Source organism: Pezoporus wallicus, unplaced genomic scaffold (genome assembly GCF_028554395.1).
Source record: "Pezoporus wallicus isolate ANWC-B61680 ecotype Strahan unplaced genomic scaffold, APGP_CSIRO_Pwel_v1 contig_9913, whole genome shotgun sequence".
NCBI lineage: Eukaryota > Metazoa > Chordata > Aves > Psittaciformes > Psittacidae > Pezoporus > Pezoporus wallicus.
The window spans coordinates 460,965-477,679 of NW_026640215.1; the positions used below are offsets into that span (position 1 = coordinate 460,965).

A 16,715-nucleotide genomic window follows, 5' to 3' on the forward strand; every position below is an offset into this window, starting at 1 on the left:
GCTGGAGACAAACCTCAATGTCCCTGCTGCGGGCCACCTCAGTGAAGTTCTCATGCTGCTCCAGGGTCTTGTCCACCTTGTCATCGGTCATGCAGTAACAGCGCAGCCGGCCCTCCCGGGCATCGTTCATCTTGGCAAACACCACGAACTTGGCCATGTAGGGCACGGCCGTCAGCTCCTTGTACAGCATGGTGGCAAAGTGCACGGCCTCGGCTGTGCGCGGGCAATCGGCCAGCCAGAACCTGTGGGAGGCATGGGTCAGGCTCCCAGTGCCAGCCCCTGCACCGTAGGGGTGCCCGTAGAGCTTGGGGTACAGAAGCAGCCGCATCAGTAACGGGAACCCAACCCCAGCACAAAGAATGAGCCCTTCTCTCTGTTGCCAGTGGGCATGAGGCAACGTGGGGGTCTCACTGGAACACAGGGTCTCCTCCTGGCACAAGCTGCACCCCAAGAGGAGCCAGAGATGCCCCCAGAGGAACTCATGCCCAGCCTGAACTCACCTCGCAGACACATTGGTGGTAAAGTTGGCACACTCGTTCTCATAGACCAGCTTTGTGGTGCCTGTGATGTCTTCCCACTGTGCCTGGGCTGTCCCTCCTGCAGCAGAAAGCAAGGGTGAGCGCGGTGCTTTTCCACTGCATCCCCCCAGGCATTCGCCTTCTCCTTGGCTCCCAGAAGCTGCATGCCCAGCCCCGGCTGCGTGCTCACCGATCACACTGCAGAGCAGGCGCAGGCTCGTGGTGTCACCCTCGCCGCTGTCCCGGGGATTGTCCTTCCAGGACGGTGGCAGCGGGATGCGGAGGCCGATGGGGCGATGGAACTTCCTCCGGCGCGGCTCCACCGTGACGATGGGGCTGAAGGTGGCTTGGTTCCCCAGCAGCTTTGTCACCAGCTCGTCGGGCACGGGCTGCGCCTGCAGCACAAGCGCAGCGCATCAGGACCGGTTTCCCCTGCGCTGGGGATGCTGCTTACTCCTGGGGGGAGCAGGCTGCGGTGCCGCTGGGCAGGCTCACCTGCAGGGCCAGCTTCACGCGCTTGGTGACAGCCGTGTCCGGGAAGGTGGCCTGGACCATGGGCACCAGTGTGCTTTTCAAACAGCCTCCCTCGGGGCCGATAACGTCGCAGTCCTGGCAAATCCGGGACATGACCACAAAGTAGAGGGGGAAGTCGGTGGTGATGATGCGGCAGACCCTCTTCTTGTCCAGCTCCTCCAGGCTCTCCAGCTCTGCAAGGGCAGCACAACCATCACTGATCACACGCTCAGCCCAGAGCTGCTCCGTGCCAAGCCCCTGCCTGCCCAGCACCATGAAGCTCACCTTCATCCATGCCGCTGAGCAGCTGCTCCATGTAGCTCTCCTCATAGCGGTTGCGGTGCTCCTTCCACACGGAGCCGTTCTCGCTCCGCAGCACCACCAGCTCCCGGTCTCGGCGCCCATAGGAGGCAAAGTGTGGGATCTCCACAATGACAGGGCTGCAGATAACAGGGGAAGGTGCTTGCATCCACTTGCTGCCACCGGGACACGCAGGCAGCAACGCGGTCCTTGGGCTCTGCCCACGCTGCACAGCCGCTGGAGAGGGCAGGACTGCGCACACCCCTTGCACTGGGACTCAGTGCTCTGTGCCCAGTAGGACTGCGCTGGTCGGAGCACAGCCACTGCTCCGTTACGCTGGGATTACCCAGCCCACAAACACGATGCTGGATCTCTCCTGCACCAGACCCCCATTACAGAGATGGGCAGAGGTCTTACCCCTCCTGGATCCATCCCCATCCCCTGAGGGCCATGTGCTGCGTTCCCATGTGCCCACCTGAGGAACTGGGCACCGGCGGGCCCCAGGGCGATGATCCTGCTGGCCAGACCCTCCTCCTCGGCCAGCGGCGGGGGCTCGGGCAGCTTCTGCGGCTTCACCAGGCGGCAAGTGATGCGGGTCGGCGCGGCGCAGGCGCGGGGCGGGATGACCACGCGCAGCCCGTGGTGCCGGCTGCCCCGCATGGACCCGCCGCGGGCATCCACCATGAAGCTCACCAGGAACCTGGGGTGGGCACAGAGGCACGGGTGGGTGGGCACCCTGCGGCCGAGCTCACACAGAGCACACGTGTGTGCGCCGCAAGGGCCGGGCACTCACCCTGTGTGCACCGGGCTGGCCACGGGGCTGATGTTATCCGAGGTCTCGGTGGCGGGGCTGCTGGGGATCAGCGAGTCCTCATCGAACTCCTTGGAAGGCTGAGCAAGGCAAGGAAGAGTGCCCCCCATGGGCACAGGGTCCTCTGTTGGGGGTGGCTGCTCCTCCACAGTGTCACAACCCTCCCCATTCCACCAGACCCATCCCCACCACCCGCTCCATGGTTTGGATCTGTGGTGATGGGGGCTCCCATGGTAGGGGATGCATTGGGGGGCCGTGACAGGCTGTGCCTCATGCTTCTCATGACCCACTCCTGTGGGGACACTGAGTGTGGGTGCAGCACACAGTCAGCTCCTGTCTCCACAGGTACCTACCTGCTCAGTCTCCTCTGCTCTGGTCACCACGGTCTCAGGTGTGACGCAGGGGACATGCAGGATGGTTGGCAACTCCACCCTGCAGAAGAGGGCAATGGCAGCACTGAAGTGGCAGTTCCAGGCCCCTCAGCCCCTGGCTGTACTCAGGGAGTCCCAGGGCCACCGGACAAAGGCAACCCCAGCACAGAACCCATGTCCTGGTGCAGAAACCCCATGCCTGCTCTGCTAGCCCATTCCCTCCTAAGAGCTGTCCCTGCCCTGCTGGCATCCCAGCCCAGCACCAGGCTGGCCCCGCGCCCTGTACCAGCTCCCTGCCCACCATCCCCTGCCTCTTACGTTTCCAGGGTCGTCGTGGTCACAAACTCCATCATCTCCCTCTTGCCTTCCTGGTCTCTGGAATCCAGAGCCCTGGGCTTTGGCACTATCAGCTCCTCCTCTGAAATAGAGCGCTGGCTCAGCATGCGGAAAGGCAGGAGGACAGAGGAGCACAGACATCCAGCCCTCGCACCCATCCCTCCTCAGGGCACATCTCTGCTGGCCACACACACTCATCCCTTGAGTCTCAGGCAGCCAAGGGGCAGCTTTGCCCTCTGCCAGATGGGTTCTCTGTGGGTCAGGGACAGCGGCTGCGGTAGCTGTCAGCACCTCTTTCCCACAGCACCACACACAGAGCAGAGCCTGCAGGGGACACCCTGCCCTTGCGTGCCTGTTAGAGGAGCAAGGGCAGCGCTGGGGAAGCAGGAAGGACACCCCAACACTGCCTGGAGCCACAAACCCTGCCTGCTGACCCGTTAACACCCGCTACGGACTCCACCAGTGCCCTATGGGAGGGAATCCAGCATCCCCCAAAGCAGGGGGGTGATGGCGAGGGGACCGAGCCCCCTGGTTCATGCCTGCCCTGGCAAGGGGCAGCTGCGGAGGGACACTGGATCGGTTATAGCACCAAGAGGGGCAGGGAGCCGGGCTCCCCCCGTTCATGCAGTCACACCACAGCAAGCAGCACGGACACGGATGGGCAGGGCGGGATGGCGGGGCCGGTGCTGGCCGGCACGGCAGAGCCCGGCAGCGCGGCGCGGCGGATGGAGGTGGCGTGCGGATGGTTAGTGGCCATGGGGTGAAATGGGCCATTGAGCTGGGGCGGGTGGACACATTTCATACCCATTACTGTGACATGAGCAGTGCCTGCAAAGTAAGAAGAGGCAAAACGGTGAGGTCTCGGTGGGAGGGGACCAGCCGCAGCCGGGCTGGGAGCTGGTACCACGCTGCAGAGCGGGGCATGGTGACGGCTCTGCATGCCCGAGGGCTCCCTGCACGGGGGTGTGGGACCACGGAGAGGTCCAAGCATACCCCTGCATAGCGCAGGGAGGCACCCGAGCCGGGAGGTGCCACCCCAGGAGCCTGGTGGTGCTCTGCAAGACCACGGTGGGACCACACAGCTCCCCCCTCCCCGACGGTGGGAACACCAGTGCCCATCCAGCAGAGCTCCGGGACGGCGCAGCCCAGCTCCTTCCCTCACCTTCATCCTCTGACACATCCAGAATCTCGTCTACAGTCTCCGGGAAGCTCATGCGGTGTTTGTCACCGACGGACTGCAGGGAGCAGAGCGGAGTCAGAGACCTGCGTTTGCTGCACGCTCTGCTCGCACCCAGCTCCCAGCCCCACACTGCTCCCAGTCCCGGGGCTCACCAGGACGTCTGTTTCCTCCGTGACGATCTTGAGCACGTCTGTGACCGAGATGTAGCCCAGGCGCTTTGCGATGGCCAGAGGAGTGGTGCCGTTCTGTGCCAGGAGGGAAGATGGGTCAGCAGCGGCCACCGGGGCTGGCCGTGGGGCGAGGAGATGCGGGTGAACGTGGTACTCACGGTGCTGATCTCGTTGGGAGAGGCGCCGTGCTTCAGCAGCAGTGTCACCACGTCCGTGTGGCCCTGCTGCGCTGCCTGGTGCAGAGGGGTATAGCCCAGCTGCAGGGGAGGACAGAGGGTGCTGCCATCAGCTGTGGGTGCCTGCGGCCCCAGAAGTGCCCCCCCCCAAACCTCGCATTGTGCTTCATGATTGGAGCTTAGGGCAGCTCCCTCCTCTCTGGGGTAAGCAAAGGGCTCTACAGAACCCAGCACTTGCTCAGGGCTGTAGCTAGGCTATAGCAGCTTCAAGCCGTGCAGAGAGGAGCGATGTTGTGAGGGAGAAGTGGAAGCAGGGAGGGAGGCTGAGCCCTCCCCATCAACCCGCCTGCTCTCACCCAGAGCAGAAGGGTGCTTGCAGCATAGGACATCTCTGTACCTTAGTCTTGGCATTGACATCAGCCTGATGCTGCAGCAAAAACTTCACCAGCTTGATGTTCCCATAGTGGCTGGCCACATGCAGTGGAGTATAGCCCATCTGAAAGAAGAAATCAGCTCTCAGCCTGCCCATCAGAGGTGCTTCCTGCCCTTCTGGCTTGGGTGTGCTCATCCCATGGGCAAGCCTCCATGGAGGAAGGATGGAGCTTCAGGATGAGAGCCAGGACCAGGGCAGAGGGCACACTGCAGAGAGCACCACGTTGTGCCCAGGAGTACAGGGATGAGCTGTGCAAACAGGCAGGAATTGTCCTTTCAGGGAAGAGGGGGGGAGAAGAGGAAGGATTCCCAGGATATAGACAAGATGATAAGGATGCCTGCGAGAGGGGGGACTCTTGCACAAAAAGGCAAGCATTGTTCCTACTATAGCAGGCCTATAGGACCACAGCCATAGTCAGTGCACTACTTTACCCTGGTGGTTGCATCCACTGTGACTCCGTGTTTCACCAGAACATCAGCAACCAGCACATGTCCCTCTTGGGCCACGAGATGGAGAGGAGTGAGGCCACTCTGCAAAGAGAGCAGGTGTCAGCACAGTGGCAATGCCATCACTGACAGTGGCAATGCCACCACTGCAGCTCTACCAGACTCTAACTCAGGTCCCCGACCTGGCCAAGTGACCGACCTGCTGCTGCCCAGTGCGCTGTCAGCAAGGAGCATCACTGTCTGCTCCTCACTGCTTGCTTGCTTCAAGCGGGACGTGCCAACAACCCACCTTGTTGCCCAGGTTGCCGTTGGCTTGCTTGGAGAAGAGCAGTGCCACCATGTCCACGTGCCCTTCCTGGGATGCCAGATGCAGGGGGGTGACTCCCTGCATGGACTCTGCGTTTGCAGAAGCCCCGTACTGCAGCAAGCTCCTGGCCACCTCCATCTGGTTCTGCTTGGCAGCAATGTGCAGGGGGGTGTACCCGTTCTGCAGGGAGAGAGGTGCACGGCAGGGCTCAGACCAGCAGGGACAGAAAGTGCCACCTTGTCCCTCCCTCCAGGCCAGCGCATCCTTCCCATCCTCCAGAGCTCAGGGATGCAGGCTCACACCTGAACCATCTCCTGACAGCAAGCAGCCCTGACACCGAGGCCATATCCCACTCTTCCAGCCCCATCAGCACGGGGGTTTCAAAGATGGGTGAGGCTGCAGGAAGGTAAATGCCCTCCTGCAGTCATTTAGGTCCCAGTTCAACCGGTATTGGCTGTGCTGGAGCTCTCCACACATTAATTCCTACAGCAGCAGCATTCAGCCACACAGAGCTGCGAGAAGCCAGGGCAGACAGAGCCCTCCTAGAACGTGTCTGGCTGAGGTGTGGAGCAAGACTCCAACAGGCAGCATTAGTATTCAGGCAGAGCCTGAGCACAGCTCTCCCCAATGACACAGAGCAGCAGGGACTGGCGCCGGTACGGGCTGCTCCCGATGCTCCCGCATCCCGCCAGGAAGAGCCGAGTGCCAAATGGGGAGGGCCGGCACCAGCAGCCACTTGTGTGCTGTCAGGATGCAGCTCCTGCAAACACTGTGGGAAAGGGAGGCTGCTGCTCTGCTCCCTGGGGAGCTGTTTCCCCATCCTCAGGCAGAGCGGGATGAGCCGCGCGAGCCCTTGGGTTTTCTGACTCACTGCTTCGTAGCTGCATGCAAACATTTGCGTGTGCTTTCCCAAGCTGCCAGACCACAGCGCTGCTTGGCAGGGCTTGCCATGGAAACACATCCCCAGCGCTGCCAGCAGGGATCATCCCTGACGCTGCCCGTCCTGGACCAGCGCAACCGCTCGGCGCTGCTGCGGAGGGTGGCTTGAGGGACATCGCTGGCCTCTGACACCCTGTCCAGCCTTACCCATGCTGAGCTGTGTGGGGAGCTCCCTTTGGGAAGCAGCAGCTTGACGATCTCCAGGTTGTTGTGGTGCACAGCAACGTGCAGCGGGGTCAGGCCGTTCTGGGGAGGAGGCCAGGGCACAGACAGGTCACACAGAGCCTCCCCGTGCCCCACGTCACCCCCAGGAGCATCGCTCACCTTCCCTGCCGCGTTGGGGTGAGCCTCGCGCGCCAGCAGCAGCTCTGCCACGTCCACCTTGCCGTACTTGGCTGCAACGTGGAGAGGGGTAAATCCTTTCTGAGGAGACAGGCAGCCCATCGCAGCGCGTCAGGGGCGAGGAGGACAGCACCGGCGCGACGCCGCGGCGCAGGAGGATGCTGCCCCTGCTGTGAACGGGACGCTGGCCCCAGCCCACCTTGGTCATGCAGGTCTGGGAGGCTCCTTTCTCCAGCAGCGCCAGGGCCGTGTCCACGTGCCCTTCCCTGGCGGTGATGTGCAGAGGTGTGTGCCCCGCCGTGGTGGCCAGGTTGGGGTCGGCGCCGTTCTCCAGCAGGAGCTGGACCATTCCAGTGTGGCCGATGCGCGCGGCGCAGTGCAGAGGGGTCTGGTCGTCCTGCGAGGGAGGCGGATGTGGACCAGTCCCTTTGCCATGCCAAAAAGGCCCCAGCCCTGCTGCTGATGTTGCACAGAGCAAAGAAACCGACACCCACGGACTACCACACGGGTTCTCGGTCCCTACCTTGGCCTTGGAGTTGGCTTTGGCTTTGTTCTGCAGCAGGTATTTTGCCACATCTGTGTGCCCAGCTCTGGCTGCCATGTGCAGGGGTGTCTCCACTTTCTGCACCAAGGAGAGGATAAAGCAGTGAGGCCACAGGAGGGGGAAATACCCTCCTGCAGTCATTCCTCTGGTCTGAGCACAGGGGAGCAGTGCCCACAACCCTTTCTGCTCCCTACTGGTTCCTCCTGCCAGCACAGAGCAGGGGCTGCAGAGGGAGCAGGGATCCCCATCTCCTGCTGGGCCCTGCCATGCCGAGTTCCCAAGCCATGGTGGCACTCACCACATTGGACACGTTAGGAGAGGCTCCACGCTGCAGCAGGGTCTTGACGATGGGCAGGTGCCCCATGAAGGCAGCCACATGCAGGGGGGTCAGGCCGGACTGCAGAGAGAAAGGGGCCAGGAGCCAAGATGGGGGATGATTGCTTTGCCACCATCGATTCCTGCCCCTTCCTCCCTGTCCCTGCGGCACGCTCCAGCACAGGGGAAAGCTCTCATCCCAGCAGCCTGAGTGGAATACGGAGACCTACAGCCTCCCCTTGCAGTCCCCTGCCCTGCAGGGAGCAGCTGTGGAGAGATGCTGCCAAGCTCAGCATGTCCTGAGCTGCAAAGAGCTCTGAGCTGTGATGAAGAAGGCGCCTGGGGACCAGCAAAGCCAACAAGGCCATCACCCCCTGCTCTGCACGGGCAGCAGCAGGATTGATGGGGCTGGCTGCATCCCACCTACCTCGGTGACAGCATCGATGGATGCTCCTGTCTTCAGCAGCAGCTCCATTACCCGGATGTGGTTCTTCTTGCAGGCGATGTGGAGGGGTGTGAAGCCGTTCTGCAGACGGAGGGATGGATGCAGGGTCACCTGTGAGAACCCTCCCTGTGTGCACCCCAGCCCTGTGCCTGCCCCAGGTCACTCACCAGTGCTCGGGAGTTGGGCTTGGCCCCCTTCTCCACCAGCAGCTTGGCCACGCGGTGATGCCCGCAGTGCGCGGCCACGTGCAGCGGTGTGAGGTGGTCCAGGGTGATGTCGTCGATCTCAGCACCGTACTGCAGGAGCAGGCGCACGCAGTCCAGGTGGTCGCCCTGCGCTGCCATGTGCATCGGCGACAAGCCGTTCTGTGACCAGGGAGAGGAGCATCAGCGCCGGGCAGGAGGGTCCGGCCACAACACCGCCCCTTTACCCTTTGGGCAGGCCAAAACCTCAGCCCCAGCATTGCTATGGGTGGCATCGGTGATGCACGAGCCTTGTGCATCCCCATCCTGCCCTGGGACCTGGCAGCAAGCACAACCCCACAGCGTCTCCTGGGTACCTTGGTTTTGGCTTGAATGGGAGCGCCGTGGTCCAGCAGGATCTCTGCAATCCGCACGTGTCCATTGCGAGCTGCGCAGTGGAGAGGGGTCAGCTCATCCTGCAGAGAGAGAAGGGCTCAGTGTGGGCAAGGCTCCCCCTCAGGCAGGAGAGTTAACAGGGACTTTGAACTTGGCTTGTAAAATAAGGCAAAACAGAGCTTTTCCTCTCCTGAAGGCCCCCCCTCCCCACTGCAGCCATGCAGCCTCCTCGCATCTCCACATGAACCTGGTCCATCCCCTTGGTGCAGCGGGGACCTTCCCTCGCACACCCAGCAAGGTGCTCGCATGCACTGGGCACTGCTCCCTGGGCACAAGGAGCTCAGCGAGGGGGACGGCCCATGTACCTGCTGGTGACTCAGAAGCAGGCTCACCTTGGTCCTTGTCTCTATCTGGGCGCCGCGGTCCAGCAGCAGCCGCACCATGATGATGTTGCCCCGGCGCGAGGCTATGTGCAGGGGAGTGATCCCATTCTGCAGAAGGACAGAGGGCTGTTAGGGGGGAGCGCTCAGTGGCTGGTTTAGGGTCACTCGAGGAATGACCATGAGAGGTATCAGTGGGTTTAATATGATTTATAAAGGTATAACATGATTTATAGTGGTATGCCTGAACAGAACTCCGTGGCAAGGCTCCATCTACTGATTAGGACATGGATGAAGCATACAGAGGAAAATCGAGGTGAAACTGAGCTAAAGAGGGGACTAAAGGCACAATGGTAAGGGAGACCCTGCTACTGAGTCATGAGGTTCAGCATAGACCCCCACTTGCTTCCTAAACTCCTGATGGAGGCCAGGTGTGGCTGGATCTAGTGCTACCCTCAGACTTAGTCAGCAGTTTGTGTCTAATGGGATGTATAAAGGAAAACTTTATACATCTTTTATAGATTTTTATATAAATACATATGTGTATACACGTGTATAAAACCCTGCATCCTCCTCTGGTGCTGCAGCGTTCCCACTCCCAGCAGCTTCCCACCACGTGCTCACCTGGGGTGTGAAGTTGACACTGGCTCCACGGTTCAGCAGTAGCTGGGCCACGCTGAGATTCTCATAATGGGCTGCAATGTGCAAGGGGGTAAATCCAGTCTAGGGGAAAGAAGGAGGGATCAGCCCAGCCAGAATGCTCCCTGCTGAAAGGATGGACAAACACAGCATACCAAGCTGCTGTTCACAGGGACACGGGAAAGCTCCCAGGGGCAGGACGGGGAAGGCACGCACCTTGGAGAGGACGTCGGCGTTGGGGTCGTTCTGCAGCAGCACGGCAGCCGTGCGAGTGTCATCATTGCGGGCTGCGATGTGCAGGGCGGGCAGGCGGACCTTCCCCTTCGTGCCGTAGTTGATGAGGTGAGCCACCACGTTCTCGTGGCCTTGCTGCAGAGCCACGGCCAGAGGCGTGAAGCCGTCCTGTCAAGGAGAGGCAGGTTGGAAGGGGAGAGCCGCGGCACCACGTCCAGCACGGCCCTAGGGTGCTCCCAAGGGTCTCACCTCTGTGGCTACGTTCTGGTTGGCTCCGTTTTCCAGCAAGAACTTGACGACTTCCAGGTGGTTTTCCTGCGCTGCCATGTAGAGGGGTGTGAAGCCTTTCTGCAAGCACAAGGCCATGCGCATCAACACAGCTCTTCCTCGAGTTCCTCAAGCTCTTTGCAGACCTACACCCCATCAACACCCACACCCCCAGCTCATAAACTGGGGCAAAAGCATACACAGTGAGGGTGTGAAAAAGGAAGAAATAGCAAGGGTTGAGCAGTCACAGGGAGCTACAGCTCCGGGCTCCCCACACATAAACCCAGAGGATGCTTTACAGCAACAGTCAACCCAGGAGATGCTGCCTGCTGCTCCCTGCCACTGCTCTCCCTTGCCTCAAGCCGGGCACAGCTCCCACCATCGTGCACGCTGGGTGCTTTTCCCACTGCATCCCAGCTCGCTCTACCTGTGATTGTGCATTGACGTTGGCCCCGTAGTTCACCAGCTCCCGGACCACGTCCTGTTGTCCAGCCAGGGCAGCGATGTGCAGGGCTGTGTTCCCCTTCTGAAAGACACCATGGAGCAGTGCTTAGGGGGCTGGAGCAGCCCAGGGTGCTGGGGAAAGGTGGGCCCGACACGTGTTCATGTATGTGCAAAGAGAGCAGCTGCCCAGGGGAAGGCTGTGGGGCTCTGCAGCCCATGCCCCATCCCTGCTATAGCCGAGGCAGCTACCCTGCACACTTGCTGGACTGAGAAGAGAGTGATTTCATCTTCCCCATGGAGTTCCTGGCAGCCAAAGCTGTATGCGCTGTCAGGCTCCGTGTACCTCCAGCACCAGGAGGGGAGGGAGGATGGGGGAGCTGAGCTGGCAGCCTTCAGGCGAAGCTGCAGTGTGCATCCCAGCCGAGCCGAGGGATGGCGAGCAGGCTGGGAAGCGCAGGCACAGGCTCTTCGGTGCCTTTGGGTGGTGCGGCAGAGCACCAGGCTCCACGGGGAGGTGCCAAGCCGGACCCCCCCCCTCCATCTTCCTCCTCCTGCTCCCGCAGCCCTTCAGATGGTGCTGGAGGCTGCTCGTTTGTCAGCCCCGTTGTGTCGCTCGTCACGGAGCGAGCACCGCTCCCCGCCGGCAGGGAATGATGCAAGGAGGGAATGATGCAAGCAGGGAATGCTGCGTTATTTACGGAGCAGCAGAGCTCCACAGGCTTGCGACAGTGGTACCAAGGCCACCTCCGTGCTGCAGCACACGGGGGCTGACCCGAGCCGGCTGCTAGCGCCAGGAGATGTAAGGACAGCACTCGCTGTGGCTTCCTTACTCCCCTCCTGAGCTCACAGTGGTCCCCATGGGGGTGAGGAGCCCCCCATCTCCTCCAGCAGCACAGCCTGATTCGCTGCCCGGGGTGTGGAGTTGTGATTAACGTGACCGGATTTCCCTTGTCCTCACCTTGGTCGTTGTCTCCAAAACAATCTCCTTGTGCAGCAGCTCCACCACCATCTTCACGTGCCCCTCTTTGGAGGCCAGGTGCAAGGCGTTCAGCCCGTTCTGGAGGGAGCAAAGGTGGGAGAAGGGCATCAGTGACCTGATGGGGCTCTCAGAGGAACCCCCTACCCTGAGCTCTCTTGCAGACACGACTGCAGGCACTTGGCCCACCTTGGAGAAGGTCTGTTGCCTTGCTCCTGAGCCACGCACTGGCACCCAGTACAGCCACAGCACGTTCCATGCTGCCAGGGCACTGGAATACCGAGCTGCTGAGTAATGCTGGAGGTTTCTTCATGAGCAAAACACGCATTTCCTATGGATGGGTGGCACCGCAACCCCTGTGTGTGTGTCTGGCCCCACGGGCACTGCTTCAGTCCTTCCCTCTCATGACACAGCCCTGATACCAGCTCCACTCTTTGCTCAAGTGACTTTCCTTGGGGGGTGCCTGTCCCTGCAATTGCTTTTCCAACCTAAGCCCTAGAGCTGTGTGTGTGCACCAGAGCTGCTGTGTGAATGCACCTACAAGCCTTTAGCATTTACACGGACACAAGTGCAGTGAGAAGCTCTTCATGGGACAATGATTTTGCCAAGCAGCAGCCAGATTTAATCCACATCAGTTCAGAAGCTCCCAGCCCAGCAGCTGGCTTCATCCTGCCTTTGCCCCATCCTGCAGCCCATGCTCACAGTGCAGCAGCAGCAAAGGATGCAGATGCAGTGCTGGCTGTAAGCTCTGTCAGTGCCAGCGAGCGCTCAGACAACTGAAGTCACTTCTCAGGAACATCTCTGCCTGTGCCCTAGTTTAGCTTCCCTTTATCCTACACATGGAGCCTGAGCATAGGAGCCAAGGGCTGTAGCATCCCTGGGCTGTCAGAAGGAGGTGTCAGCACCCTAGAGGCTGCTAAGACAGCTTCTGCTCCATTATTTCCATTTCTTCCACTTCCCAGATAGGAACAAAAGGGCTGGGATCTTTCCTGGCAAAGAGGCCACATACTTGCAGGCAATTTCGGATGTCACTGCTTCCCATAAGGCAAACTCCCCTTGTCCCTCGCTTCTCCCAGGTGGAGGCACTATGTTTACTCACCCCTATGCAATGCTGTCACGGGGCAGAGAGGTGCCAGCTCCCTGGGAGCACACAGTCCTGCCCAAGCACAACACCTCCCAGCCATCTGTTTCAGCTCCTGTACTGGATGATCGCTTCACAGAATTGCTTCATCCCCACCTGAATATATGTAGGGGAGCAGAAAATGCCAGGAGGCTCCGGTTCCAGCCCTTAATACTTCAGTTGGAACAGCTTTGAGAGCGTTATGATGCTGGAATAGGGTTTTCCACCTGCTCTCACTCACAGCACCAGCTATGAGGAACCACAGCCAAAGAAGCACGGATTCTTTCGCTCAAGTCTGATTACAGCCCAAGAAGGAAAAACCCCAAACCCCACAGGCTTCCTCTGTGCCCCCGAGCCTTGAGCATGAAAGAGCTGCTTCCAAGGGAAGGTTAAGTGGGAATTCTGCAGCATCCCCAGAACACAGCCACTGAAAGGAAATGCTCCCCAGCCAGGCTACACTGAGCCCATCACCTCGGTCAAGCCCAGCTTCTTTCACTGCACCACCCCTGCACAGCCCCATACAGATGGTCGCTGACACCCTTACCTTCATGAGCTCACAAGCTGGGTACGTGGCCACAGACACATACCTCTTTCTCTGTCAAACTCCTGACACAGATGCCCCATTGCTCCCCTCAGCAAGGGATTCACAAATAACACTTTGAACGCTGCAAACCTGGGAGGAATCATTATTCTCCTACAGCAATAAGTGCATTGTCTGCAGAACATTGTTTCCCAGTGGATATTGCTGCTCCAGGAGCAATAGGGGCTGCTTTGCACATTTGCTGTTGGCTTGACAGCTCATCTGACCCAGAACCGCCACAGGATGTGCTTCATTGGAAAGGTGCTGAGTTCCCTCACTAAGGGCCATAAACCCTTCCCAGGAATCCCAGTTGCCGGCTGCCAATGCGACAAACACAGCTGCAGACAGCCACAAAAGGCAGGACTTTGCACTTCGCCTGTACCAAAGCAGGGCCCTGCCTGGGCTGCCCATCAGGGCTGAGGCTGACCACCCCAGCAGAGACATCTTCTGGTACCCATGTGCTAGCACAGCGCTGTTCCCTGCTGGAGGGGGTCCTGGCGGTGAGATGTGCTCATCCTCAGGCCTCCAGCTCCTCAGGGATGCGATGGGAGCATGCAGGAACTCGAGACACGGGAGAGGTGGATGATGAAGACACTGATGCAGGTGGCAGCAATGAAGGGGATGAAGCGGCAGGATGAAGATCAGATGGCATGTCAAGGTCTCTGCACTTGAGCAAGAATACAGGGCCTGTGGGATAGGTCTGACCACATATATCCCTCTTTATTCGATACAGGACATGTGAGGTTGGACCTTTCCCACAGGTCTGATATTCCTCAGAAGGAAACCCCAAAGTGCCATCTAACCTCAGGGAGATGGCAGGAACCAGTGCAAAGATGTCACTGAAAGAACAGTCTCATGCTGCTGTAGCCACGTGCTGCCCATCAAGGTGTTACATCCCCTCATCAACACCAACAATCTGGCTGGAGACAGAGCCCATCAGTGGAGGCAGCTGATGACTGACCATCCCTCAGGGTGAAGAAGTAGTTCAAAGCCATCCCCTAGCTTGTAGCTGGGTGTCCCTGGTTTAATTCCTTGCAGAGCTCTCCCCAGCACCATGTATTTCTTGTGCACTAGATCGGTACAGGAGCAGTGCACATAGAAATCCTCCCTCTGCTTTCAGGCCTGAGCGAGCACCTATGGTGTGCCCTGCTTGTGACACCCAACAGCCAGAGAACTGGCAGGAGGGGATGCTCAAGCCATTGGTGACCAGGAAAACAGGGTTTTCCCTGCCAGGCTTTGCACACACAGGGCATATGGGAAGGTGGCAGCATCCCCAGCAGCATCCATCCTGGGAGGAGAGCGGCACAGGGATCTCTGTGCTCCTGCTATCCCAGAGGGAGCAGTGAGTACATTAAACACCTCATTGCCCCTATTCATTTCCCCTTCTCTCAAACCCTGTGCAACAAATGTGGGCTCAGAGCCTCTAAACCCATCGACAGGACCCCACAGATTCAAAGGACTCAAACTGAAAGCTTTCTGCCTCTTCTCAATACACCTCTCTGATCTAAATCCCTTACGGCCCCACACAGCCCGGGAGTAGAAGCCTCCTGAAAGTATCTGGATGCTGATTATGAACTAATAACCCAGATAACGCAGCGATGAACAAAAGGAGCATCTCCGAGCCTTCCCCAAGCCTCATCGAGCGCCCCAGAGAGAACGCAAGCCTCAGTGTGCCCAGGACCCCTGCACGGTGCCACGGCTCGGAACAGGAGCTGGCAGCATCCCCCGCCTGCAGTACCCGGCACCGGCCTCTGCAGCGCACACATCAGCCGGTCCGAGCTCTGCTTCACGCTGGGGCTCGATGCTGAAGCAGAGCAGGCCCTTGTGCTCCCTGCTGAGTCAGCCTCCCCCAGCACCGGCCTGCCGCAGGCTCCCTGGCCCCCCCAGCTCATCCCCAGCAGCCCGGTCTCTGCCCCCGCAGCCCCGGGTCAGGATGAGCCGCTTGCATTTGGCAGCCGCACAGGTACGGGACGTTCCGTTGGGGATGTGCGAGCGCTGCCCCTGCGCCGGCAGCTCTGCGCTCCTGGGGCAGACCCGTCCCTGCTCCGGGCGAGGAGGGACCAGCACCTCCCAGGGCATCTCCGCTGGAAACATCCCCTGCTTGGGTCAAGGGGAATCTGAAAGCCCGAGCATCGCATGCGGGGAGAATGCCCCCAGGAGTGGTTCCTGCAGCATCCCAGCCCCTGTGCTGCACAGTTCACAGCTGTTTGCTCTGCCCTTTGACAAGCACATGAGCCCCTTCCATCTGTCCCGGTTACAGAAGCCTCCCTCTCTCTTTACCTGTTAAGACCCTTTGCTGTGCTCCAGCCAGGCTCCTTTAAGCTATTGCTGCCCTCCCTGCCCCGAAGACAACGGGTCCAGATGTGCCTTTGGCGATCCCTTCCCCTCCCTAGCGCACTGCGCACAGGGATCAGCGGATGTGCTCCCCATCAGCTGTGCACGTGGGGAACCCCCCTGCCTCCATCCTATGGGAGCAGCACAAGGAAGGGGTGCAGTGACTGCTGCTGGGCCTGGGGAGCCACCGGGGCACATTTTCACGTGAACCAGAGACGGTAGCAGAAGCCCTGTGGGTTTCACCTACCTGGTTACAGGTGTTAATATCTACCCCATTCCTGAGGTGATCCAAGGCTTTGTCCAGGTTCCCGGATCTTGCAGCTCTCAAGAAACTGGTCGCAGCATCGGCCTTTGGGGAAAAGAAGACAAAGAATAAGACTCAGGGTCCCTCTGCTCTCCCCCATCACCAGCACAAGGCCAGCTCTCCGACAGCAGAGAACGTGACTACAGAGACCAGGCAGACAAGGCAGAGCCTGGGCAGGTCAAGGTGGGACAGACTGATAGGACCCGAGCCAGAGAGGGAGCGGCATGGTTGGGACCTGCACTTAGAGCATCCATTGGCTCGCCCCAGCACTGTGGATGGGATAGGGAGGATGCTCTAAGGGCCTCCTGCAACCCTGGCAGCCTCCCTTGGCCCAGGAAATGCCCATGTCCTGGCTGAGGGACTGGAGCCATGGTGAGCCCATCCCTGTCCAACAGAGACCACGGGTGAGCTCGGTACTGGCACGCCCCAGGCAGGGAAGTCACAGCGTTCTCCTCCATCAGGAGCAAGGCAGCGCCTCCTGGCACCACTGGAACCCAGGCAAGGCACAGCAGTACTTGAAGCAACGTTATTGAGCAGTGTGAGGCAGTGAATGAAGACCATGGGATGGTTCACCAGATGCTGGAGAACAACAGGGTGAAAATGCAGTGATGTGGGGCTGTGAGGCTGGGACCTTGTGCCAGTGGATGCCTCCTAGGTCCAGCCTAAAGAGCCATGAGACATCCACAGCAAGGGCACAGGGTACCCTCTTCTGC

The 16,715-nt window shown here is 59.9% G+C and overlaps 1 protein-coding gene across 6 annotated transcripts in view; it reads right to left on the bottom strand.

Annotated features, from left to right (window-relative positions):
- The window catches only part of ANK1 (ankyrin 1), a 52,867-nt gene that overhangs the window by 8,266 nt on the left and 27,886 nt on the right, over window positions 1–16,715 (bottom strand). For 5 of the 6 annotated variants that reach the window (XM_057418099.1, XM_057418102.1, XM_057418104.1 and 2 more), the window contains exons 2-32: window positions 15,946–16,047; window positions 11,647–11,745; window positions 10,672–10,770; window positions 10,227–10,325; window positions 9,960–10,145; window positions 9,729–9,827; window positions 9,117–9,215; window positions 8,706–8,804; window positions 8,314–8,511; window positions 8,129–8,227; window positions 7,685–7,783; window positions 7,366–7,464; window positions 7,042–7,239; window positions 6,825–6,923; window positions 6,648–6,746; window positions 5,544–5,741; window positions 5,240–5,338; window positions 4,773–4,871; window positions 4,358–4,456; window positions 4,182–4,274; window positions 4,012–4,084; window positions 3,654–3,677; window positions 2,832–2,931; window positions 2,496–2,574; window positions 2,125–2,222; window positions 1,807–2,031; window positions 1,317–1,471; window positions 1,014–1,225; window positions 709–913; window positions 501–597; window positions 14–242 (exon numbers count right to left, since the gene is read on the bottom strand). In XM_057418099.1, the coding sequence (XP_057274082.1) occupies window positions 14–242; window positions 501–597; window positions 709–913; window positions 1,014–1,225; window positions 1,317–1,471; window positions 1,807–2,031; window positions 2,125–2,222; window positions 2,496–2,574; window positions 2,832–2,931; window positions 3,654–3,677; window positions 4,012–4,084; window positions 4,182–4,274; window positions 4,358–4,456; window positions 4,773–4,871; window positions 5,240–5,338; window positions 5,544–5,741; window positions 6,648–6,746; window positions 6,825–6,923; window positions 7,042–7,239; window positions 7,366–7,464; window positions 7,685–7,783; window positions 8,129–8,227; window positions 8,314–8,511; window positions 8,706–8,804; window positions 9,117–9,215; window positions 9,729–9,827; window positions 9,960–10,145; window positions 10,227–10,325; window positions 10,672–10,770; window positions 11,647–11,745; window positions 15,946–16,047 (3,858 nt within the window). The remainder of the gene's footprint in view (window positions 1–13; window positions 243–500; window positions 598–708; window positions 914–1,013; window positions 1,226–1,316; window positions 1,472–1,806; window positions 2,032–2,124; window positions 2,223–2,495; window positions 2,575–2,831; window positions 2,932–3,653; window positions 3,678–4,011; window positions 4,085–4,181; window positions 4,275–4,357; window positions 4,457–4,772; window positions 4,872–5,239; window positions 5,339–5,543; window positions 5,742–6,647; window positions 6,747–6,824; window positions 6,924–7,041; window positions 7,240–7,365; window positions 7,465–7,684; window positions 7,784–8,128; window positions 8,228–8,313; window positions 8,512–8,705; window positions 8,805–9,116; window positions 9,216–9,728; window positions 9,828–9,959; window positions 10,146–10,226; window positions 10,326–10,671; window positions 10,771–11,646; window positions 11,746–15,945; window positions 16,048–16,715) is intronic. The other variant, XM_057418101.1, reaches the window with a different exon arrangement.